Source organism: Erpetoichthys calabaricus, chromosome 1 (assembly GCF_900747795.2).
Source record: "Erpetoichthys calabaricus chromosome 1, fErpCal1.3, whole genome shotgun sequence".
Classification (NCBI taxonomy): domain Eukaryota; kingdom Metazoa; phylum Chordata; class Cladistia; order Polypteriformes; family Polypteridae; genus Erpetoichthys; species Erpetoichthys calabaricus.
In genome coordinates, this window is record NC_041394.2 from 67,242,473 (window position 1) to 67,269,822 (window position 27,350).

Consider the following 27,350-nt stretch of genomic DNA (forward strand, 5'->3'; position numbering starts at 1 on the left):
GATGGTTGTCCACTTAATAACATTTTAGAAACCTGAGAAGCTCTTACTGTATTTTTCCTATAATTTTCTTGAAAAAGTAAAGCGATGCATGAATCCTATAGGAGGAAGCTTAATTAATCCAAGTAAAATCAAACATATTTGAATATCATTAATAAGATAAAATAAAACACTATATTAGGAGTAATTAATTGCTAGTTTTCAATTAATGTTTCAATTTATAGTATGGCATATTAAGATCTGCTATTTTCTGCAAAATAATTCTGAAAGTTATTAATTAAATCTACAGCTCGGCCCAGTATATCTACCTTAAAGAATTCAATGCTTGAAGAAACCGTTCAGCTCACTTGTAAAATCAATGGATTCTACCCTGAAGATATTGACATACAGTGGGACAAAGGTGAAGCAGAACCTATACCAGCAAAGAGTGGACAATTTCTACTGAATGATGATAACCCCTACAACGCTGTGAATATGTTTCATAGAGATTATAAAAAACCTTCCATCACCTGCAACGTGAGACATTCCAGCCTGCCAAAAGAACTCATTGTGCCCTTGTATAGAAAAGGTAAGAGTTTTAAACAGATATTCCAAAAAACTTAGAAATGCAACATGTGAAATATTAGGAATGTTTATTCTGTACAAATGATCTGTATGTTATTGTCAGTTCATAAAATGGTTACATGTGAGAGAGAAATTAATGTTCAAAAAGAATTCATTCTTAATATGATTTAAATACTGAAAAAAATGGTTAGGCTAAAACAAAAGAAAGGTAGGAGAGCCATACTGTGCTTCTGAGTGCTCTGATTAATTCATTTAATTGAAAGTTTCTTTACCCCAGCAAAGAAAATTCCAAACATTTGAAAGTGTTTCTTATTTTCCTTTCCTAAAAATGTATTGATTAGCTAGGTGTAAAGCTCAAATATGAATTTCAGAATACAGTAATCCCTCGCTACTTCGCGGTTCACTTTTTGCGGATTCACGACTTCGTGGGTTTTTAAATACAAGTGATTGCCCGCCTATCGCGGAAGTTATGTTCCAGACCCATCAGCAACAGGAGAAAATCCGCGATATAGAAAGACCATATAAATAAACATTTTTATAGTTTAAGCCTTAAAATACCCATCCCACATGCTTTAAACACATGTAAACTTATAAAACACACTTTGTTAACACATATGATATGTGGATGTCGGGCTAAGGATATGAGTAACATCTCATTATTATAAAACATTTTAACTTCACGCAAGACAAGACAGTGAGACAGGAAAATTGGTGATGTACAGGCTTAAAATTATTGACACGCAGAGCGACAAGCAGCACAAAGCCAGCACAAAGTCCACTTCTCCTTAGCGTTCATTCAGCTCCCCACCCCCTTGACAATGCGAAGTGGCAGGAGCGTACTGCGCTTCCGGGGAGGGGGGGTTTGAGCGAAGGTGCGTTCAGCTCTCACACACACACACACACACACACACTCCTCCTTCCTAACGCGCAGAGCGACAAGCAGGCATTTTGGCAGAAGCACCACAAAGTCCATTTCTGCTCAGCGTGAGTTCAGCTGCCCCCCTTCACAAAGCGAGTGCAGACACATTGACGTCTGATCGCTGCATGCAGTGTGCAGTGTTGGTCTGAGGTGTTTAAGAATGTAGAAAGTGTTTAAGAGCATAGGAAGTGTTTATAAGAGCGTGGGAAAGGTTAACAAGAGAGTGAGAAAGGTTTATAAGAGTGTGGGAAGGGTTTATAAAGCCTTAAAATATGTATAAATGATAAAATAAATATAGGTCGCTACTTCGCGGATTTTCACCTATCGCGGGGGGCTCTGGAACGTAACACCCGCGATAGGTGAGGGATTACTGTAGTTTAAAGTTCACATCTTTAACAGTTCGACCACAATGATTGACTGCTGCTTCACACACTCACGCAGATGTTAAAACTGACGTCTGTTAGCAACTGGATGCTGTTTAGAGTCTTTGCCGGACTACCTTCTCCATGGAGTTTGTTATTTTAGGGAATGGATGCCAGGAAACTGAGCTGTGCACTCAAAAACAGTCAGATTCATCTCATGGTTTAGCATTTAACTGTAAACCCTTTATCTGTTGTTCAGCTGAGCATACTAGTTATATTCAGATAGGCTTTTGCGTACAATTAAACTAGACAAAATATGAATGGTCATACCAATTATAAGAGAACTGATGGTTGAAATTTTTGGAACAGATTATTTTCTTAAATAATATGCTACCATGGCTGTCCGTTTGTCTGTCCAGGATTTTAAATCACCTGCAGCTTGCAAACCGTTTGACCTATTGACCTGTAATTTGGTACACATATACTACGTGATGTCTACTATCCGCTTTTGGGGTGATGATTTTTATTACTCTTTTTGTTTTTATTTTATTTTATTGTACATTCAACTCTCATCAGTGGGTGGCTGTGCGGCGCGTGCGTATGGGCGCCGTTCTCATCGCTAACACCTTCACTGTCACTTCCCCTACCTCTTTATATCTTAAATCATTCTTGAGGCAGATTGAACATTTAAGTGCCAGCTTTAGTGAAAAATAAAAAAAAATGTAGTAAGTAAGTGCAACGCAAAAACTGACTAAATCTGACTTAATCTGAAAAGATGGCAACGGAAGAAGAGAAGAAGAGGGCCGCTAGGGTGGAGAAAAGAAAAGCTGCTCACGAAGCAGCAAGCGCATCAACCTCTGAGCAAACGAATGATAAATGTACAGAGAGTTTGAAAACTATGAATGCTCAAGTGTATTCACTGCACGCTACCATGCATTCATTTCCTCCGTTACTTGTGAAATGTATTTAGTGTTTATGAACTTCAGAGAAACTTTTATTTTTTCATGTAAACGTCTGCTTTAATATTTTAATGCCCCTGTCTGCATAAAGTTTGCACTTTCTCTTTGTGTTTATGTGGCTTTCACTGGTGCTCCAGTCTTTACCCGTATCTATGTGAATTAGTGCCTGAAAAATATGTTATTTTAACTGGCATCGTAATGCTAGCCTTTAACTAAAACTTTAACTAATTTGAATTCTTGAAACAAATCGCTGTGCATGCACTACGTGAACAGCTTTGAAGAAAGTCTCAGCGACAAGGGCAACATTCTCGTCTGATGCTGATGTTTTGTTTCCCCAGCTGTGCCCACATGGCCTGGTTAGGAAAAAAGGGGTCCGAAGGCTGCATGGCTGGGTGGCGTCCAACAAAACAGCACTCGAATTGTTAAAGCATTGTGACATGTCGCAGTAGCAACAGGGTGTGGTAGCTGCACCCTTTCTGTCATCTTATTCAAATATTATTTACATTTCCTTAATACGCGATACAATTCCAGATGCAACTCTTCTACTTTATCTGTCTGCAGCCAGAAATTAACTCTCTCTCTCTTGTATAAAATATAGATTTATAAATATTATGACTGTTCGAAATGCATCCCGTTCCCTAGCACAGGTTCAGCCACTTCAGTTATGGAGAAACTCTCTTTTATACAGCATCTAATGCTAAAGAAACGTCAAGTTGTTGGCAGTTGTCAGTTCAGTAGCAGCTCTACCACGTAAAGGACTTATCATACGTTACTGCGAGTCCTTAAAGCCAGTGTCACTCTCCTGTTGTCCGGTTCTCTCTGTCTCTGACCCAGTCCCAGCCTCTGCTGTGTCTCTCTTGAGCCCTCACAAGGAAGACATCTACAGGTTCTATTAAACTCAAGAATTGGAGTTTCTATAATGGAGACAATTAGGAATTTGTCCTCTTTGCTGTGAATTTGAATTAACGCACCATTACTGAATAAAGGCTGAGTACTGTTCCTGCCAGTGCTGAAATAAATGTTCTCTTTGCTCAGTCCTCTCCTGCCTGTCTTTTGTGCAACTCAGGAGCCTGGACGTGACAATGTGTAGATTTATTTTGCATTTCTCAATATGTACAGATATTCAGTATTATTGACAGAATTAAAAATACATCTGCTTAATAATTTAAAACCATAAATCAGAGTGACATGCTAATTTTTGATTCTACGTGCGGTATGCTACACCATCATAGGAGAGTGATATTTGCTTGTGCCTAATGCTATTGTGAAAGAGTTGCTGACTGTTTCTGATCATATAAAAGAGTTTTTTTGGACTGATGGGTATTATTTTATTACAAGGCATGTGATTTTGCAAAAGTAAAATGCCTCAGCACTGGAATAGTGATAAAAATCAGTAAATGTTAAATGTTACTTTCCTCACAGTTCATTTGTGTAATGCACAGGGGCTTTAAAGCAGTGATTCTGAATCTTTATTCTGGGAGTTTCCACCCCCAAGAATTGAAAACTTTTCAAAGTGCTACCATTTTTTTTTTTAGTTTTAAAATGTTTAAGTATTGAACTCTTGTTAAGTAAATCCAAAGATGGTATTTCATTATCAGCCAAAAAAAATTTTGCATTTGGAGAATTTGATATGATATTACGCATAGCTTTTTCATGTGTGTCTTTCAATTTTTTGTGCAGCTAATTTTTTTTAATGAATAATGTTTTTAATGTATAAACAACAGTGTGATTTGATATGGAATAAAAATGATAAAGCCTACAATTTCTATATATTTATTTTAAAAATTTGTATAGTTCAGAGCTTAAATTTCATTTCAGTGTATGATTTATAAATAATAATATGATAACCCTGGACTACCAGATGTATCTTACCTTGTTCTTATACTCAATGTATTCACTTGCAAACTCTGTTTATTAACTGAAAAATAAGCACTGCTTAATGCCAGGACCAAGAACATAAACATTAATAAGTCATTACCAAGTAAATTGGTGAATACCAGGATAATTCTGGATATTTATTTACACAAACTTTTCAAGGCTGCTTTTAAAACAGCACACTTTTCAAATCACATTTGTGAGAAAATCGCTTTTACAGATTTAGTGACTTTAACTGGTTCATAAGTGTGATACTGGATGGAATAGTTAAATTAACTCAGATTTCAAATGTCACAAACTGCTGATACTTGCATTTTCACAAATCTCACCCTACTTAACTTAGATTTGTTTTAAATTTATGGCAACATTTTTGACGAAAATGTATTATTATCATTAAGTCAAACTTGTCACTTTAAGTTTAGTATTATTTCAGCATTCCTCTTAAAACACTTTTTATTGTTGTTTTCAAGTTGCCACAAATAACTGATCAGAATTTCTTATAACTTATGCCTGTGCATTTATCCAAAATATGCCACTTCATTTGACAACAATAATTATTCATAACTAGAAGCTGTGTCCCACTTTCTCCTATTCCATTCAAATATTTGTTGTTTGTGATTTCATCGCATTTGATGTATTTTAGTTATTATAGCACTGAGCATTAGTCTGATTGCAAAAACACCACAAAATGATATAAATGCACTGTTCTCTGATTTGATTTCAGCAGTTAAGTACAAGTGGAACCTCAGGTCACGAACGCCTCGGACCATGTACAAATTCGCTTAAGCTTTTGCATCTGTTCACGACCACACACTCGGGTGACGAACAAGCCAGTTTCCCTTCCAGTTCGTACGCGCCAATGATTTCCACATGTGTTCAGTCTCTCCCTGTGCATTCCCTGTGCAGCGAGAGTGAGAGAAAGAGCAAGCGAGCGAGCGAGAGAGAAAGAGACAGAGAGAGAGCGTGAGAGATAGAGAGAGAGAGCGAGAGAGAGTGAGCGAGTGAGAGAGAGAGAGAGAGAGAGGGCTGGCCACATAAGGCCGAGAAGGCAGTTAAAGAAAGCACCGGGCTTGTTTTTAGAGAGACTGATTCCATCATTGTTTTAACCTCGTTGTATTTAATGAAGACTTTTTTCCATTGCACTTTAACCTCCACTTCACTTCTGTTTACAGCAATCAGTTTGTAGCGTGCATTGTTGCAATGTTACTTTTCTTGGTTGTTTATTAACTTACAGATTTTTCAAATGTTCATTTTTTTCCCTTTGCTTAAAACTCATTAAAAAAAGTGTTTTTAGTGAGCAGTTCATAAGGCTGTATCGTGAATTCCTGCAATGTTACTTTTCTCTGTTCAAGGTTTTCTCAGTGTTATTCAATGTTTTTACATTTAGTTTACTATTACGCTGTGCATTCTGTTTTTTTTTATTCTTTCAAGTTTATTATTTTATTATTTAGTATATTATCCATCCATCCATTTTCCATCCCGCTGAATCCGAACACAGGGTCACGGGGGTCTGCTGGAGCCAATCCCAGCCAACACAGGGCACAAGGCAGGAACCAATCCCGGGCAGGGTGCCAACCCACCGCAGAGTATATTATTTATTATAATATTTATTATTTATTAGTTTATTATTTATTATTTACTATATTATATTTTATGATAATTTATTCTCTCAAGTCTGCCATTTGTGGTAATGTGCCTTACTGGCATTACCTGTAATTTAATAAAATTAGTTAAGTGTCCTCTGCATGGTGTTGAGAGGCATTTGTTTGAGAAACAAAAAGGTTGAAAAAGTATAAAGAAAGGAAACTTACCTTTATCCTTTTTATATAATGCAGATAGACATCTTCACTGACGATATTTGCGCCTTTTGGGGAGTGTCGCGGTGGGTCTCGTGTAGACTGGAGAGATGGTCTTGCCATTGACCGGCCGGAATGGTATTATCGGTCCTCCACTCCTGCGTGTGCCTCCCGCGACCCCATAACACTAAAGAAGTAAAAGAAAGTGTGAAGCGTCGTAGTATTAGTTTACCGAGGTTTAGAAAAGGGATCCCATGTTTGTAGTTGTCTGGGCAGTAACTCAGGGGAAGGATGTAAAAATGGAAAGTGCTTACTTTCACTTAAGGAAGAAGCGCAGTTTGCATCTCAAAAGCCGGCACAGCTAAGCGCGTGCGCGCCGGCTGCTTGAACTCTTATAGTATTTTTGCAGGGCAGGAGACGCCACTTCTTGCAGATGCGTTCTCGTCATTGCGTGCTTGCAGAGGGATGACGTAGGACAGTTTAATTGGTTGGCGCGAGAGCGCCAAATACAAAAGGGAATCATGGTCTCTAGAGGGGTTTCTTTATGACTAGATCGTCTTAGAGAAAGGTACTTGGTAGAACAGCATTTTGAATTTACCAAGCATTAGGCCTGTGCCTTGCTTATTGTAAATATTTTTACTTGTGTTTATATGTGTATATATATTGTGAAGGACAGCCGGGTCCCATGCCCGGCAGGGATGCCCCTGCTGCATCTGTTCCGGGGGAGCAGCCATGGACACTTCAATACCTCCCCCGGGACGCTTGGTGGCAGCCTCCCTGACGGACGATGATTCCCCAACCTGGCGCATGGCTCCATGGGAGATGGAGTCCTCCACAGCCTGGTTGGGGGCTTGGATAGCCGCTAGGGCGAGTTGCATGGAGTCTGCAGCCCGGCTGGTCGAATCTTCAGCCCCACCCGGAAATGTAATTAGGACCAGGTGATCAAGCACCTGGAACACTTCTGGGTGGGGTATAAAAAGGGCCAGCCACCACCACTTGGGGAGCCAGGGTCGGGAGGAGGAGGGCTATGCTTGCGGAGGAGTGGTGGGAGAGGAGAAAAGAGTGCTGTTGTTGTTGTGGGGAAAAGAGTGCTTTTGGGACTGTGTATTGCCGGTGGGTCATGGGGAAGACGTGTGCCCATGGGTGAAGAAGAAAAATAAAAAGTCCTTGTTTTATACATGCCTCTGTGTCCTTCTGTGCCGGGTCGGGCGCCTGTATAGCGCCTTTTCTACTATATATATATCTCTGGATTAACTTTGGTGGAGGTATTTATTGGGTTGTGGTTATTGGTGCACTGTTTAGTTTTGTATATACACTTTTTCTGTATTTTGAATATTTTTGTTTTGGTGAATCCTGTATACACTGTCAGGGGAAGGAGCAGCTTCCTGACTTGGAGCACTGTGGAGGAAGACAGCTTCATTTTGGTTCGTGTATATATGGTTTTCACTAGTTGGTATGCAGTATTCTTTTTTATTTGGGACTTTCAGTCAACACTATAAATACTGTATATAGTCACCATTTTTGGGCTCCATTTAATAACTGTTTTTGTGTGTCCTTTGCGGTATTGGACTGTGTATTAATATATAAATTCCGCAGGATATTATTTTTGTTTTCTATAAGTGCACCTGTAAATAAAACCAGTTTATTTTTCAAAAAAACCCAACCCTTTTTGTGTCCGTGTCTCCCTGTCTTACACCATCATCCTGGTCACGCTCGGTCCCACATACTAGACACCTAGAATGTAAGCTGGTGATTCCAATTCCCACTACACGGGTTGTCACACCATTACAAAATCGACAAAGACAGTAACAAAGGCTTAAGAAAAAGAAAAATTACAGTGAGCTTACAGACCTTTCCCCAAGGACGCTGATTGGCCAAATGATGCAGAGGGAAGTCAAGTACATGCTCCTAGCTGGTAAACGTTGGAACTAACGCCCCTTCAGCATCCAGAAAATAAATCTTGTTATTTTTGGGTCGCCCCTCGTATGAAGCTTGGAGGGATTCAAAGGCAGCTATATCTGTACTGATAAAGCCATAGACTGACAAGTCTGGCCTTTCAGGGAAGTTCAGTTTTCCTCAAAAAATCCTCTGGTTGCTTCTCAGTTTGTTATCCAAGAGGGTCTTATAGGTTATTTCCCTAGCCACTTGATAGAGTTGCCCTTAATAGTTGGAATATCTTCACCCTGTGGCTGCAGCTTGAACTTGGTGGTAATTACATCCTTTCTGACCACTAGACTTCTTGACTTTGTAGACCTGAATTTCATCCAGGTCCATATAACCATGTGGTCCAATGATGATAGGGTTACCTGTACATGAGTGGTGGTAGTTACAGTGATGTAATCCATTAAGCCTCTGAAGGTCAACAGGTGGCTCCAAAAGACCACTGTCCACGAGATTTTTTGAAGCTGCTATAGTATGGACATGGGTATGCATTCTCACAGATGCCTACAGTTTTGTGATAATTTGCTTGGTCACCATGTGCTTGAGTTGATGGGCATAAAATCTGGGGGAATTTGTGGGGTTAGAAATGTAACAAGCCATACAAGCTGGTGTTAACAGGACAGCGAATATGTGTGGCTTGCATGTGATGCATTTACTCATACAGTACCGCCATCCAGTGTTGGTCTACAAACACACTAACAACTCACTGCAATTCATCAGAATGGCTCTGAATTTAAATTTACAACTTAGAGAATTTTCTGCAATAAGGTTACACCCTCTGAATCATAAATGTTTGGTACATTAGGGTTGGCAAATCTAATTCCTGCTCTACCTGCTTTGCTTCACCTGCTATATGCAGGGCTATTCTTGGGCATAGGCAAAGTAGGCGACCGCCTAGGGCCCCCACTGCCAAAGGGCCCCGCCCAGCCTTTTTTAGCCGTAACCAAATACAACTTACAGGTCCATATTTCAGAAGTACACATTTTTGGTGGGAGAATTATCAGTATGATTAAATGTGAGCAGAGAGGAAACAGTGATGACAGGCAGCATCGACAGTGACGGTGGATCCTGGGGTAGCGGCTGGGGCCCCAATGGGAGGGCAGATCATGCTCCTCACCTGCCAGGGCATCTGCACATCAGATCGAACATAATGGCTTAGCATTAATATCAGTTGAGCACAAAGTCATCGACTCCCTCGGTTATTCACACTTAATGTAACTTATTATTATTTATTATTAATCAAAGACATTGTAAAAATGAAAGTATGCAAGGTATTTTTACATTAAAGGTTTGATTTACATGTTACGTTAGCTTTAGTCAGTAGGTTCCTTTGACCTGTTCCTCTCAAATCTAGTATATATAATATACAGTATAATCATAAAATGATAAGCATTACATCAATAATTGTTACGCATTGTAGCAGTTAAGGCTTTTGTCCACCTCTTGAACCCTCAGGTACCACTCTGAACACGAGGTAAAAGTACAACAATATTTTATTTTGCTGTTATACAGTGCACCAAGCACTCTCCACACTACACTCATATAAATCACAATACTGCCTACAATCACCAATCCTCCTCGCCCAAACACTTTGCCACCCTACCTCCCAGCTCAGCTCAGTGTTCTGGGCTTCCCACAATCCTTTTATAGCCCCTGACCCGGAAGTGGTTCCTGGCCAAACCCACAAGTCCATTTTCCTTCCGGGTCAGGGCAAACAGTCCTCTTCTTCATCCCAGGAGCACGTCGTTTCTTCCGGACATGTGATGCTGACGCACTCCCGGGTTATAGGGCATACAAGAGCCCACTAGCCCCCGTACAGCGACTCCTGGCGGCCCCCAAGGTATCCAGCAGGGCTGTGTGTATAAACTACAAAGTCCATGTGTACCATCATGCTGTCCAGAGGGCTCCTCCTAGCGGCCTGGGGGTGGCGCCCGGAGTCCATAGCCGGTCATCCATCACAGCATATATACAGATAAAATAATTATTATGCATTCATATGGATGAAATAATCATCATACATTCATCCGGATAGAAACAGCAAGGCCCCAACAGGTACCTTTGCCTAGGGCCCCCAAAATCCTAAGAACGGCCCTGTCTGTATGTTTTTTGCATCAACAGTCGTCTTCTTCTTTCTGCTGCTCCTTTTAGGGGTTGCCACAGCAGATCATCTTCTTCCATATCTTTCTGTCCTCTGCATCTTGCTCTGTCACACCCATCACCTGCATGTCCTCTCTCACCACATCCATAACCTTCTCTTAGGTCTTCCACTTTTCCTCATCCCTGGCAGCTCTCTCCTTAGCATCCTTCTCCCAATATACCCAGCATCTCTGCTCTGCACATGTCCAAACCAACGCAGTCTCGCCTGTCTGACTTTGTCTCCCAATTGTCCAACTTGAGCTGACCCTCTAATGTACTCATTTCTAATCCCGTCCATCCTCATCACACCCAGTGCAAATCTTAGCATCTTTAACTCTGCGACCTCCAGTTCTGTCTCCTGCTTTCTGGTCAGTGCCACCGTCTCCAGCCCATATAACACAGCTGGGTATTATTAGTAAAATAAGTTTCAATACATCAATGTTCAAAATCGCACACATTTGCACCATCAAATATAGTTCATTAAAATAAGCCTTTTGTCGGCATGGCTGTGACAGAAATAATTCCATGCATTCTGTGCGGAGAAAAGTCATTTATCTAATAGCTTCTGTTTTTCCTGTGAAAAGCACCTGAAAAACCTTTTTTTTTCATTTAGTGTCTGCTTTCACAGTACATGTTGTCACCGATGTGCGTCAGAGGGTCACCATCCAGGTTCAGTTGAAGTAAGTGGTACCGCCTTGGGACGAGAGGGGGCGCTATCTATCGCTAATAGCTTTGTCTCCTTTCTCCATCACAGACTAGAGAAACCTCCCCTTAAGGGTATTGAAGTGAAGGAAACCGTGTCCCTTCTAGTTCACATGATATAAAAGGAGATCGCTCCTGGTAGGTGGTGTTTTATTCCGATATTGACCTTACTTCTGTGCCGAACTAACCCATGAAACGCATGTATTGATGTTCCAGAAGAACAGAGAGACTGTTATGAAGACATGTTGGCACATACTTTCCATTAAATTTTATTTTTGCCATGGTGGCACCCCAAACATCTGACTTTGTCCCGTGTCCTCATTTTCCCAGCTACAACGTACACAGTAATTACATCAGCATAAATGCAGTGTACGTCTGTGTGATTACTGTGAAATTACTGTATAACTTATGGAAGGCGTTAGGTGACGACTCATTTCTTATTCCTATTCTGTACTTGATTGTCTACTTACCTCTACAGTACAAGTATTTGATGTACACACTAACTATACATTAATAATGACAAAATACACAGAATATTGGTAATAACTGAGTAACTACAGAGTAAGTGCACATGAGACACTTACTGTCAAGGGTTAAATTTATAAAGAAGTAACGATGGGAAGCAAACACAGGTAAGGTGTCTAGAAAGACATAAAGCAGAAGAATTAACTAAAACTAAATAAAACATCAGAGCTTGGCTTGGGAAAATGTTTGTTTTGTTTAACACTGCATTGAATGTTCACAAACAAGACCTTTAGACATTCTTGATATGCAGTCTTAAGGAATCTCCCTCTGTGTGTCTGTCACCATCAGAAATGAATAACGTCAAGTCATGAATAAAGTTTATTTGTGTCCCTGCCCATATCAAACTCACTCGGTGAGAAACTAAAGCACTTGAAGCACAAGCTGAGTGTGGAAGCGGACTATCATAAGTGATATTCTCCACTGTTTGTTGCTTTATATCTTCAGAACTTTAGAAGATTTTTGCTCTAATTTTCAGATATATTTTAGCTTAAAGTACTTGGAATAATGTGTGGGTTACAAATATCTTTTGCTGGTAATTTTAAAATTCACTAAGATTTTTTTTCGCTTGAAATTTCTTGCAAGTTGTTATTTTTTATTAATTACTACAGTGTCAAGATGTTAACCGGCATCTAATTTTTATTAAATATCCTCAAAGCAAGAAAATGTTTAGGAACAATTTAAAAATTTTCAAATTCCTGCAATTTTTGCTGCTAAAATGTGATTTGGTATTCATCTACAGTAAATAATAATAATAGTTAAAGAAAGCCTATTCAAGCAAAGTGCCGTATCTTTATTGAACATGCTGTTTAAAGTACTCCTTTCTTTTCACTCAATATACTTGTTTACAACTGTGTTTTCTGCTCTTAGTGCTATAAAAACAAAACAAAAAATGTTTGCAATTGCAAAACGCTTTGAGACTGTCTTTAATTTAATTTAATTAAGTCTATATTGAATAACTTGAAAAGTGCAAGCACAAAGCTCCCATTGAATATTTTCTGATTCTCATCATTGAATTGTATGCTTATACAGTATTTAACCAAATTGTGGAATAAACATCCCCCAGCGATCAATCCTTTCCTGTCCCCCTTTATCCCAGTCAGGGAAGATACTCCAAATATATCCGGCCTGGACACCAGTCCATCTGCCTGGGCTTCCCATCCGGGTAAGGAATCTCCCTCTCCTTCTTCTGAGATGTCCATCCATCATCCTGGGGAGTCTTGTTTGGGTACAGCACCTCAGTTTCCATTCTTAACCTTACATATTTAAACACTTTTGCACTAAGGGGTTTTTGGAATAATTGCACCTAAATTACATAACCAAACATAAATGGCTATTACTCCTTTATTGTAATAAAGGAGCTGCAAATGGCTTAAAGAATGGCAAGTATACAACTTCAGATATTTTAAAAGAAAGTTTTTATATGATTAAAAACATTTGTTTACACCAATATCAACTAAATAAATATTACAGTTGCAGTTAAATATATTTTGTTATTTTTAGTAAAACTAGGTGGCTTCGCCCCGTTTGCTTCGCTCTCCAACCTTCCTGCCTGCGCTACGTGTCAGCAACTTTGTGTCTCTGCTGCTCGCGTATGTGGATTTCACTTTGAACAAACAACAAATCTGTTAATTCTCGTGGATAGGCCTCTTTATTGATCTTTACTATCAGTTTCTTGAGACTTTTGAATTTTTGTACTTTCATAATCTCTAACCTGCTCTGCATTTATGTTTCAGGTTGTGTTAGAGGTATTGGTTGCATTATACGTTTTCGTTCTTTTTGGCTTTCAATTTCACACACATAAACTTTTTAAACTTACACTTTTACTATAACACTTCAGTAAAAACAATATTTGGAATTACCTCTTCATCAATATCACATTGAATTTTGATGCCGTGTTTAAAATTACATCATGACAACGCAACGTATAACTGCCCGTGAGTGAATATCATTTCTTTCTCTCTACATGAACTGTGTCTGACAAAAGAATTCACACGAATGAGAAATGATTGAACCATGTGCGTGGTTGTAAATATTATCTAAATCTCTTTGCATAAAGTCTTGTCTCGCGGGTCTTTAAATTATCTCTGAGAAAGTCACATCTCGTCCCAGGATAAAAAGTATTGCCTCGTCCTAGGATTTTTTTTATTATAATAGAGAGAAATGTACTTACTGAATAAAAACCACTGAGAAGCAGTAAGTAATTTGTAACTATGTATGTATAATTTTGCACTCATCCCAACCTTTACTTTCAAATTATTTTTCATGCCAGTCCTTGAAACAATTTTGTTTCCCATTAGACACAGAGGAATCTTACATTTTGTACACTAGATTGGGTTTTTTGTGCTGCAGTTCACACATCTTCTCTCTTTTGTTACAGTTGCCCTACAGAAGTTCAGTGTGTTATTTATTTATTTTTTGTTGTTGTTGCCTTTTTCTTGCATTTCACATCTGGAATAAACTAAGTACATATATACTATGGCCTACAGAGGGTGCTCCTGCTGTCCAGACCCAGCACAGACAGACACAGGACATAAGTTCTACACACATGCTTTTATTTTTTCTTCCCCATTTCCCATTAGTAAACACAGCTCCAAAGCAAAAACACAATACTTTCTTTTCTTTTCATTTCATTTCTTTCTTCTGTCTCTGTCCAATCCCCCTCCAGTCCTCCTGGCAAGCTTAGTCTCCCTTCCTCCCGAATCTGTCTCTCGGAGTAGTGGTAGTTGGCTCCTTTTATAGGGTTCCCAGAAGTGCTCCAGATGTTCCACAATCTCCTTCCAGCCACACTTCTGGGTGTGGTGGTAGCCCTGCAGAGGAGGGCTCAGCCACTTTCCATGTACCCCCTGGTGCTCCAGACCTGTGGCACTGTAGCAAGCCGGGGAGGGGGAGTGGTCTTTGTCGAACCAGGAGAAGCATTGCCCCGTGCAAGTTCCTTCCCCTGGTCCGTCCATTACACAGGTGTCCCGGCCAGGTGTGAATCCATTACAATACACTGTGATTGATTGATTCTGAATGTGACTGCGAGAATGAAAAGTGAATTAAAAAAAAAAAAAAAAGCTAACCTTTACCAGTATCATAAGTTACACCGGCTGTTACAGACTGAAATCAAATTTATGTTGTTATTCTAAAATTGTAAGAATAAGAGCAGTTCACTTCTCGAAGTGGAGCCGTGCGGGATCGAACTCGCCACCCTCTGCTTCTCAGTCAGGAGCTGATACCATTACGCCACCACGGCAGTTGTAGTAAGTGTGTCAATGTGGCATGCTAACACGGCTTTTTTTTTTTGGTGCATTTATATTTTTGAATACAAGCGCACGTGTTCTCTTATTTGTACCTTTTGTGAAAGTGTTTCTTTGATATATGGACTTCAGGCTTCATACGTTATATAGTTTATGCCTACATTTTGTCATTTACTATTAGAATATGAAAAACGTTTCTGTTTTAAAAATGTGTTTGCACAGACTACTATAGAAACGGAACACACATGAAATGCGTGTATTCCAAATAACGCTATATTATTTCCACTCTAAAACTCCACTTCAATCCCAGATACTGTAATCAAATCAAGGCAAGGCATGAGCTAGGAGAAGTTCGTTGTAAGTTGGTGGGGGGATGGAATAGCTGGCTGCTAGTAGCTTGTGTTTATCAGCACATTTAGATGACAAAAGACTCTGGCGGAGAGGTGCAAACGGATTTAAGACGCGATTTAAGGTGGGACGGATTTACGAGTTTTTTCGTAGGCTCTGGTAATTCTAGTGTTAAACTTTAAAACTGTATGTGGCGATGCTTCAAAGCCATGCTAAGTAGTACTTACAAATTAATTGTAGCCTTGAGTCCTTCATTAAACATGTTCTCAACAAAGTCAAAACTTTGCTTAGAATCTATCTCAAGTTTTGTGTGTAACGATGCTATCCAATGGTAATGAGTATTTCACTGCATTTGGCTTGACGTAGGTGGGATATTTGATAAAAGCAGAGTAACTCAGCAGGGGTAACCCCTTGTGGTATACGTGTGCAAATTGCATATTTTAATAATGAAAGAGAGCAGACAACATAAAATCTTATGATTTTATTTTGAAAGAAGACACATTTGGCTATGTAGAAATACAATTATTGCTTCTGAATGACTTGTGTGTTTACTGCATTGTAAACAAACAACTTTGAAATTTGGTGGTGTCCTGCCAATGAGACACCTCATGCATAAGAGGTTAATTCAAAAAGCTCCTTCTCCTAGGGGTACATAGTTAATAGCATCTTCTTCTGTATCATTCATTAAAATACGTCTATAGAAGGACATCTGAATCTGCCACCTGGAGGGTTAAATTGGATGCTATAGCTCAGAGTGAGGTATCTACTTACATAACAATAACCTGATAAATAATGAGATGAAAATTTTATTTTTGAAAAATATGCCATTAGTTGCTATTGCTGCAAGTACTATTATAAGATTCAGAATTTCAGAAGTAATCTATAGATTGTCACTATTATCTATTGTGACAGATAGGGGGCGCTGTCATCCCCTTGAACCCTCAGACAACAAGTTCTGACACCAGGTAAAAGTCCAATATTATTATTTATTATAATAACAATGTGCACAAAGCACCTCCACTCCACAATACTCAATAATAATTAATTAACACACTACAATTCCTCCACTCCCAGCAGCTTAGTCACCCTTCCTCCCAACTCGCGCCCCTGCTGGGATCTCCCACAGTCCCTTTAAACTCCTTGACCCGGAAGTGCTTCTGTCCCTCAGTCCACGTGACTTCCTTGCACTTCCGGGTCAGATCAAAACTCTTCTTTCTTCAGCCAGGAAGTACATCATTTGTTCCACTCCCGTGACTGGGAAGTACTTCCGGGCTATACGGAAAATACTACTCACTGTTTTTCACTGCTGCGTCCCCTGGCGGCCCCCACGGTATCCAGCAGGGCTGTGAATTAAAACTTCAAGGTCCATGATGCCCTGCTGGAATTCGGGGTACCTCCCTGTTGCAGGGAGGGCTCCATCTGGCGGCTTGGGGGTATTGGCCGGGATAAACTGCCAGCCATATATCACACTATGTACAGTAGTATTGCGGGGTGAGAAGGGCTTACTGGAATTGTTATTGAGTTGGCTTAGGTCTTGCTCATAAAGATACACACACACACACATGCACACACGCACACACTATCTCCACTTAATTACTGATTTTGAATCATGCCTGCACATCCTGCCATTCCTCAGTACTTCACATACGGACTCACTAGCTTTGGCAGGAGCAGACCAAACAGATATCGCTGTGTGTCCCCTAGAAACTGAAGACTGATATACCTTAGTTATTCCAACTTAATAACCAATGCTCTGGTATTCTTTACTGTCGGGCTCTTTATTGGAGACATCCTTCTTCAGCCTGCTAACCCTTCGGGAAATAAAGTGACAATCCACCCACATCAGGTGTCCTCTATCTACTTTATTACTTAATTAGCTCACAATGTCCAGACAATGCATACTTATACTATATGTTTTAAAACTAAACAGTATTTATTAAAATATAGGTATTAATAATAGAATATAAATGAACACAGAAAGTCTTATATAAAGTCCTAATAAAAATATGTCCTTCTTTCAAGTCAAAAAAGCTTCACATCTTCAAATAATAAACATTATTTTACGAAAGCATATGAAAGCTGAAGAGCAGCACCAAATGAAGCATCTGTACGAGGATCTTGTCTTTCAGGCAGCTTGTCTTGATTTAGTAGTCAGGCTGATGCATTTATGGGGTCTCTGAAGTCCAGATTGATGGTGTCTCTCTGATGGAATACAGCCCCTTACCCTCTCTCTTGGCTATCATTTCCTTGTGCTGAATTCTCCACTTGGGGTTCAGGAGCTTGTGAATTTACTCACAAAGAGTTGGCTAGTCACTCTCATGATGAACACCTTGGCTTTAAAAGCTTTACTCATGAAAGCATGTGCAAAACATCAAGAGTGTTTAAGTATACGGCATTCAGTTCCCTAAAAAATAGCTACTCTGTTCGGGCATTTGAGTTACTCTAACCTTATCACTATTATAACTTATAATGCACATTGACACAAAATACATAGGATTGTAAATCAAAACATGAAACACAGTCTCAGTCATTGCTCTATGTATGACATGCGTGAGAAAATATTTAACTTGCAGGAAAAAAGTTCGCAGGTCTTGCACAGCTCACCTCAATCCATGTGACTGTCATTGCTTTTAATATTGGTCCTGCAGTTTCAAAATGATGGTTGTCCACTTAATAACATTTTAGAAACCAGAGAAGCTCTTACTGTATTTTTCCTATTATTTTCTTGAAAAAGTAAAGAGACACATGAATCCTATAGGAGGAAGCTTAATTAATCAAAGTAAAATCAAACATATTTGAATATCATGAATAAGATAAGATAAAACACTATATTAGGAATAATTAATTGCCAGTTTTCAATTAATGTTTCAATTTATAGTATGGCATATTAAGATCTGCTATTTTCTGCAAAATAATTCTGAAAGTTATTAATTAAATCTACAGCTCGGCCCAGTGTATCTATCATCAAGAAATCAATGCCTAAAGAAACCGTTCAGCTCACTTGTATAGCCGATGGATTCTACCCTAAAGATATTGACATAGAGTGGTACAAAGGTGAAGCAGAACCTATACCAGTAAAGAGTGGACAACTTCTACTGAATGATGATAACACCTACAAGTTCAGCAAGGCTGTGAATGTGAGTCGTGCTGCTTATGAAGAACCTTCCTTCTACTGCCACGTGAGACATTCCAGCCTGCCAAGAGTATTCATTGTGCCCTCGAATAAAAAAGGTAAGAGTTTTAAACAGATATTCCAAGAAACTTAGAAATGCAACATGTGAAATATTAGGAATGTTTATTCTGTACAAATGATCTGTATGTTATTGTCAGTTCATAAATTGGTTACATGTGAGAGAGAAATTAATGTTCAAAAATAATTCATTCTTAATATGATTTAAATACTGAAAAAAAATGGTTAGGCTAAAACAAAAGAAAGGTAGGAGAGCCATACTGTGCTTCTGAGTGCTCTGATTTATTAATTTTATTGAAATTATCTTTACCCCAGCAAAGAAAATTCCCAAACATTTGAAAGTGTTTCTTATTTTCCTTTCCTAAAAATGTATTGATTAGCTAGGTGTAAAGCTCAAATATGAATTTCAGAATAGTTTAAAGTTCACATCTTTAACAGTTCGACCACAATGATTGACTGCTGCTTCACACACTCACGCAGATGTTAAAACTGACGTCTGTTACAACTGGATGCTGTTTAGAGTCTTTGCCGGACTACCTTCTCCATGGAGTTTGTTATTTTAGGGAATGGATGCCAGGAAACTGAGCTGTGCACTCAAAAACAATCAGATTCATCTCATGCTTTAGCAATTAACTGTAAACCCTTAATCTGTTGTTCAGCTGAGCATACTGGAGATATTCTGATAGGCTTTTGTGTACAATTAAACTAGACAAAATATGAACGGTCATACCAATTATAAGAGAACTGATGGTTGAAATTTTTGGAAAAGATTATTTTCTTAAATAATATGCTACCATGGCTGTCCGTTTGTCTGTCCAGGATTTTAAATCACCTGCAGCTTGCAAACCGTTTGACCGATTGACCTGTAATTTGGTACACATATACTATGTGATGTCTACTGTCCGCTTTTGGGGTGATGAATTTTATTACTCATTTTGTTTTTATTTTATTTTATTGTACATTCACCTCTCAGCAGTGGGTGGCTGTGCGGCGCGTGCGTATGGGCGCCGTTCTCATCGCTAACACCTTCACTGTCACTTCCCCTACCTCTTCACATTTTAAATCATTCTTGAGGCAGATTGAACATTTAAGTGCCAGCTTAAGTGAAAAATAAAAAAAAAAATGTATTAAGTAATTGCAACGCAAAAACTGACTAAATCTGACTTAATCTGAAAAGATGGCAACGGAAGAAGAGAAGAAGAGGGCCGCTAGGGTGGAGAAAAGAAAAGCTGCTCACGAAGCAGCAAGCGCATCAACCTCTGAGCAAACGAATGGTAAACCTACAGAGAGTTTGAAAACTATGAATGCTCAAGTGTATTCACTGCACGCTATCGTGCATTCATTTCCTCCGTTACTTGTGAAATGTATTTAGTGTTTATGAACTTCAGAGAAACTTTTATTTTTTAATGTAAACGTCTGCTTTAATATCTTAATGCCCCTGTCTGCATAAAGTTTGCACTTTCTCTTTGTGTTTATGTGGCTTTCACTGGTGCTCCAGTCTTTACCCATATCAATGGGAATTAGTGCCTGAAAAATATGTTATTTTAACTGGCATCATAATGCTAGCCTTTAACTAATACTTTAACTAATTTGAATTCTTGAAACAAATCGCTGTGCAGGCACTATGTGAACAGCTTTGAAGAAAGTCTCAGTGACAAGGGCAACATTCTCGTCTGATGCTGATGTTTTGTTTCCCCAGCTGTGCCCACATGGCCTGGTTAGGAAAAAAGGGGTCCGAAGGCTGCATGGCTGGGTGGCGTCCAACAAAACAGCACTCGAATTGTTAAAGCATTGTGACATGTGGCAGTAGCAACAGGGTGTGGTAGCTGCACCCTTTCTGTCATCTTTTTCAAATATTATTTACATTTCCTTAATACGCGATACAATTCCAGATGCAACTCTTCTACTTTATCTGTCTGCAGCCAGAAATTAACTCTCTCTCTCGTATAAAATATAGATTTATAAATATTATGACTGTTCGAAATGCATCCCGTTCCCTAGCTCAGGTTCAGCCACTTCAGTTATGGAGAAACTGTCTTTTAAACAGCATTCCAATGTTAAAGAAAAGTCAAGTTGTTGGCAGTTGTCAGTTCAGCAGCAGCTCTACCACGTAAAGGACTTATCATACGTTACTGTGAGTCCTTAAAGCCAGTGTCACTCTCCTGTTGTCCAGTTCTCTCTGTCTCTGACCCAGTCCCAGACTCTGCTGTGTCTCTCTCGAGCCCTCACAAAGAAGACATCTACAGGTTCTATTAAACTCAAGAATTGGAGTTTCTATAATGGAGACAATTAGGAATTTGTCCTCTTTGCTGTGAATTTGAATTAACGCACCATTACTGAATAAAGGCTGAGTACTGTTCCTGCCAGTGCTGAAATAAATGTTCTCTTTGCTCAGTCCTCTCTTGCCTGTCTTTTGTGCAACTCAGGAGCCTGGACGTGACAATGTGTAGATTTATTTTGCTTTTCTCAATATGTACAGATATACAGTAATATTGACAGAATTAAACATACATCTGCTTAATAATTTAAAACCATAAATCAGAGTGACATACTAATTTTTGATTCTACGTGCGGTATACTACACCATCATAGGAGAGTGATATTTGCTTGTGCCTAATGCTATTGTGAAAGAGTTGCTGGCTGTTTCTGATCGTATAAAAGAGTTTTTTTGGACTGATGGGTATGATTTTATTACAAGGCATGTGATTTTGCAAAAGTAAAATGCCTCAGCACTGGAATAGTGATAAAAATCAGTAAATGTTAAATGTTACTTTCCTCACAGTTCATTTGTGTAATGCACAGGGGCTTTAAAGCAGTGATTCGGAATCTTTATTCTGGGAGTTTCCACCCCCAAGAATTGAAAACTTTTCAAAGTGCTACCATTTTTTTTTAGTTTTAAAATGTTTAAGTATTGAACTCTTGTTAAGTAAACCCAAAGATGGTATTTCATTATCAGCCAAAAAAAATTTTGCATTTGGAGAATTTGATATGATATTACGCATAGCTTTTTCATGTGTGTCTTTCAATTTTTTGTGCAGCTAAGTTTTTTTTAATGAATAATGTTTTTAATGTATAAACAACAGTGTGATTTGATATGGAATAAAAAAGATAAAGCCTACAATTTCCATATATTTATTTAAAAAATATGTATAGTTCAGAGCTTAAATTTCATTTCAGTGTATGATTTATAAATAATAATATGATAACCCTGGACTACCAGATGTATCTTACCTTGTTCTTATACTCAATGTATTCACTTGCAAACTCTGTTTCTTAACTGAAAAATAAGCACTGCTTAATGCCAAGACCAAGAACATAAACATTAATAAGTCATTACCAAGTAAATTGGTGAATACCAGGATAATTCTGGATATTTATTTACACAAACTTTTCAAGGCTACGTTTAAAACAGCACACTTTTCAAATCACATTTGTCAGAAAATCGCTTTTACAGATTTAGTGACTTTAACTGGTTCATAAGTGTGATACTGGATGGAATAGTTAAATTAACTCAGATTTCAAATGTCACAAACTGCTGATACTTGCATTTTCACAAATCTCACCCTACTTAACTTAGATTTGTTTTAACTTTATGGCAACATTGTTGAAGAAAATGAATTATTATCATTAAGTCAAACTTGTCACTTTAAGTTTAGTATTATTTCAGTATTCCTCTAAAAAAACTTCTAATTGTTGTTTTCAAGTTGCCAAACATAACTGATCAGAATTTCTTATAACTTATGCCTGTGCATTTATCCAAAATATGCTACTTCATTGGACAACAATAATTATTCATAACTAAAAGCTGTGTTCCACTTTCTCCTATTCCATTCAAATATTTTTTCTTTGTTAGTTATTATAGCACTGAATATTAGTCTGATTGCAAAAACACCACAAAATGATATAAATGCACTGTTCTCTGATTTGATTTCAGCAGTTAAGTACAAGTGGATCCTCGGATCACGAGCGTCTCAGACCACGTACAAATTCGCTTACGACCAAAAAGTTCGACAAACTTTTGCATCTGTTCACGACCACACACTTGGGTGACAAACAAGCCAGTTTCCCTTCCAGTTCGTACGCGCCGATGATTTCCACATGTGTTCAGTCCCTCCCTGTGCATTCCCTGTGCAGCGAAAGTGAGAGAGTGCGAGAGAGGGAGAAAGAGAGAGAGAGAGAGTGAGCGAGAGAGAGAGAGAGCGTGAGAGAGAGAGAAAGAGAGAGAGAGAGAGTGAGCGAGAGAGACAGAGAGAGCGAGAGAGAGAACAAGCACGAGAGAGAGAGCGAGAGAGATTGAGAGAGAGAGAGTGAGAGAGAGAGAAAGAGAGAGAGAGAGAGCGAGTGAGAGAGACAGAGAGAGAGAAAGCGAGCGAGAGAGAGAAAGAGAGAGCGAGAGAGAGAGACAGAGAGAGAGAGCGAGCGAGAGAGAGCGAGAGAGAGAGTTAGTGAGCGAGAGAGAGAGAGAGAGAGAGAGAGAGAGAGAGAGGGCTGGCCACATAAGGCCGAGAAGGCAGTTAAAGAATGCACCGGGCTTGTTTTTAGAGAGACTGATTCCAGCATTGTTTTCTCCTCATTGTATTTAGTGAAGACTTTTTTCTATTGGATTTTAACTTCCACTTCACTTCTATTTACAGCGATCAGTTCATGGCGTGCATTGTTGCAATGTTACTTTTCTTGGTTTTTTATTAAATTATGGAATTTTCAAATGTTCATTTTTTTCCCTGTGCTAAAAACTCATTAAAAAAAGTGTTTACAGCGAGCGGTTCTTAAGGCTGTAGCGTGAATTCTTGCAATGTTACTTTTCTCTGTTCAAGGTTTTCTCAGTGTTATTCAATGTTGTTACATTTAGTTTACAATTATGTTGTGCATTCTATAGTATAACTAACTATTTTTGTGCTTAAAAATCTTTAAAAAAATATATTTATATACAGATCGTACGGTCTGGAATGGATTAATTGTATTTACATACAATCCTATGGAGGAAATTACTTCGGGTCACGACCAAATCGGGTTGCGACCAGAGTTTTGGAACAAATTACGGTCGTGACCCGAGGTTCCACTGTACTATGTTTTATCAGCCCTGATAACTACACGTTATGGTTATGTAGCACAGTACATGTCAGATAGAACTGGATTAGTTGGTTATAAAATGGAAGGGGTGTTGGATGCACAACTGTAGCCACATTCATTACAATCAGAGGATGAATGCAAAGCTCCTTTCATTTCTCAGCGCTATATATGGTGCTATATTACAAGGCGATTAAGCTGGCCGTCACTTCAGATCTCTCATCCAAATGCTCAGATGCTGCAAGTTAAAACTACTGCTTAAGTGACAGTTGATTGGTCAGGAGCTTATAAGAATCTAGTATTTCTTTATTTCTGAACCAATTTATAAATTGATAAAATGTCAATAATAAAAGCTTTTTTTGTCTTGAAAAAGCAGCAAGATTTTTTCCTTCTTTATGTGTGACTGGTACTGGTTCTGTTTGTCTCTCTCTGCTCCCCCCTTGTGCTTGCAGCTCCCTACTTTAATATTTTGCTTCTTCAGGTACCACCCCGTAACTCCTCAGTATGCATACCACAGATTGAGAGCCACTGCTATAAAGGAAGCTCTCCATTGAGTATTCCTCAAATCTTAACAATTTTAAATAGCAACCTCCTGATCTTTTTATTATTAAACCTGCTTAATCCAGTGCAGTTTTATAGAAGCAGTAACAGGAAAACATATCACAAACAATTAAAACATATCTTTTTAATGAGCGTCAGCTATTCTTCACATTATTTGGAATGCTTCCACCTCATTTTAGATGTATTTCAGATATTACCAAAAAAAAGAATGGTGGGTGTTGTTCGCATACTAAGGTGTTGACACATAAATTCTTCTGTGTCATGTTATGGGTGGTAATTAGCTCAGATCATGCTCAGCAGGTTCTTTTATGAACCTAAATTACAGAGTCTTTCCATTTAGAACTAAAATTTTTCAAATTTGATAGTAGATTTCTGGTTCTAGAGTGCGCTGTTAACTGCAGGTTTTCAAATGAGTTTCTTAACTAGAAGGAAATTGTTAACAAAAAATATTTTTTCTTTAGATTTCTTGATCCTGTTTTCTTCTAGAAACATCAACCAGTGTCCATTTTCCTTTCCTGAGAAAAATATCAACATTTCTAATTAACCACCATTGGCTACAATCATTTAATCTTCAGCATTTTTTCTAAATATATGATTAGTACATTAAAAAGTCTTTTTCACATTTACTGGTGTAACAAACATCTTCTTTTTTTACTTAACCTCAGTGTTATCTGTTGGTTAAGAAAAAAGAAATAATTAACATATTTGAATAAAAACAAGGTTTAGGAAAATATAAAGTATTTTGGGCATCATGAAGAAATAAAGTTATATTCACTCCTATATTATCTTACCTATGAAAACCTTTTGTTCAGTTTAACAAAGAAGTCCAACCAATATTTTGAAGAATATGTTTGTAAAGTGGATGCTAACACACAAGCGTTGCAGTAACAATAAAGCGATGCTTCCTTGGAACAATGAGTTTCCAGTTCTTGGGCCACTGTGAATGGTAAACACAGGTGGGCAAGATTACAGAAATTAAATGTAGGAAAGGACAATAGAAACAATATCACAAAGGTGGAATCTGGAAGCACTTTCAAGGTGCTAAAGTGTTTACAACTTTTGGAAATATTATGCATTAGTTTACAATTTTGAGATGAGGAATGTGGTCACATTTTCTTGCATTTGCAAGGCTGCAAATGGTCAGCAACAACACTGAAATGGGCAGTGGCATTCAAGTGATGAATGACTGATATTAATGGGCACAAAGTGTGCTAAGAAAGCATTCCCCACACCATTACACCACCACTACCATCCAGGACAGTTCACTCAAGGCAGATTGGGGTCATGGGTTCAAGATTTATGGCGTCAAATTTTGACCCTACCACCAGTCTTCACCTTTCCAGGTTTGGTAAGAGTGCCCCCACTGCAGGCTCAGTCTTCTCTTCTTGGCTGACCGGAGTGGTCTTCTTCTGTTTTAGCTTTTGTGTTATTATTTCTGAGATGCTTTTCTGCTCACCACAGTTGAACAGAGTGGTTATCTGAGTTACCATAGCCTTTCTGTCAGCTCAGACTAGTCTGGCTATTCTCTTATGACCTCTCTCATTAACAAGGCATTCCCGTCTACAGAACTGCCATTCATAGGAAGTTTTAATATTGTTCACACCATTCTGTGTAAACTCTAGAGACTGCTGTGTCTGAAAATCCCAGCAGATCAGCAGTTACATTACATCTGGAACAAACAATCATGCCATACTTGAAATTAACAAGATCACATTCATCCCTCTTCTGGTGTATAATGTAAAAATTAACTGTATATATTAACTGCATGATCTTATGTATTGTGTTGGTTCCATATGATTGGATAAATAGACAATTGCATGAATAAACTGAGTGTACAGATATTCCTAATAATTTGATCAGTGAGTGTATATCAATGTTTGCATGGCACTTTGCCTTTAGAATTTTTTATAGAGTGCTGGACGAGAAGAACACTTTATGTACATTCAGAGAGAGCTGAGGTGGACACTCACTTTCTATATAACACACATTTCCTCCGACTGGGTGTGATTTAATCCAATATAAAACTGTGCACTGTACTCCGCTTACCTCAGTGCAGGGTTTGGCTTTGCCCCAACTTTCTGTTTGATGCCTTTGATGCCTCAGTAGACCCTCATCCTCTCATTGCTCTCTTTGGATATCTCTTGCTCAGCATTTAAACTATAAATAGATGAATGCATAAACCATGTGAATTTTTCTTTACTTCCAGGAAAAAAAATATTTTCTAGTTTTTCCTTGGTGTTACATCAATACATTTAGCAATATAAATAATCAGTTGACTAAAAAAATACAAAGTTGCATGTCACAATAGCTAATGAAAATGTGATACACTTCACACAATTAAAACAATATAAAGACATACAGAATTGCCTGGAGTCTATACATCTTGAAAGGTAGTCATAGTCTAGGTCAGGCAGAAGTAGCTGGATAACCAGGAGGGGTGAAGGTGAATCAGACGTTATGACTGAACAGATTGACTGTCATAGAAAAGACACCATTAACATATTGAGCGATTCTTGATTTGAAAGACCTGTGATGTTTCCCTGATAATAACTGAAGGAAACGGTTACACAGATCAGTGCGGCTTTCATAAAACAACTTTTCATGGTGATAGAGTAAAATCATATGATATTAGGAATTACTTATTAGTTATGATTTCATCCCAGTTCAGACTGTAATAGTAATGCCCAGTTACTGAAATGATTCCAGCCTATTGATGGTGGCACTATTCATAACCAGGATTGTAGAAGGAGGGGGATGTCACCTAAAACCCACAATCTTATTTTAACATTTTTCATAGTACTCAAATCCATATTGTTCAGTACACAACATCTGTCCCTTCTATTTGATGTGGTATTTTATCCCAGTGAGTTTTCTGGCCAATCACGGTGATATCCACAGTAACTTTCACTTTTAGTGGTGCGCCACTAGAGGTGTAGACATTGCTGTGAATGGTGAAAAGGAAAGAACGACTTGTAAGATGGCAGGGTCTGTGACTGATCTTAACAGAACTTTGCTATCTATTACCTATTTGATATTTACTCCAAGACTTCAATCCACATCACAGCACATCTTGTGATTGTTTTTATCTCTTTACATCTTGTTTAATAAAATAGACTCTTCACTTACACACAGGTATACACATAAATATCTCCTTTAATTGAAAATCCAG

At 38.5% G+C, this 27,350-nt stretch overlaps 1 protein-coding gene across 6 annotated transcripts in view; it reads left to right on the top strand.

Moving 5' to 3' along the window:
• LOC114669385 (T-cell surface glycoprotein CD1b-3-like) overlaps nucleotides 1-27,350 on the top strand; it is an 86,550-nt gene that overhangs the window by 6,419 nt on the left and 52,781 nt on the right. For 2 of the 6 annotated variants that reach the window (XM_051933182.1, XM_051933175.1), the window contains exon 2: nucleotides 18,307-18,594. The exons of 1 other annotated variant lie outside the window; for it this stretch is intronic. In XM_051933182.1, coding sequence (XP_051789142.1) covers nucleotides 18,307-18,594 — 288 coding nt within the window. Of the gene's footprint in view, nucleotides 1-316; nucleotides 398-11,950; nucleotides 12,309-18,306; nucleotides 18,595-27,350 lie in introns of those variants that run through there. 3 more of the 6 variants (XM_051933187.1, XM_028825602.2, XR_007936142.1) reach the window with 3 other exon arrangements.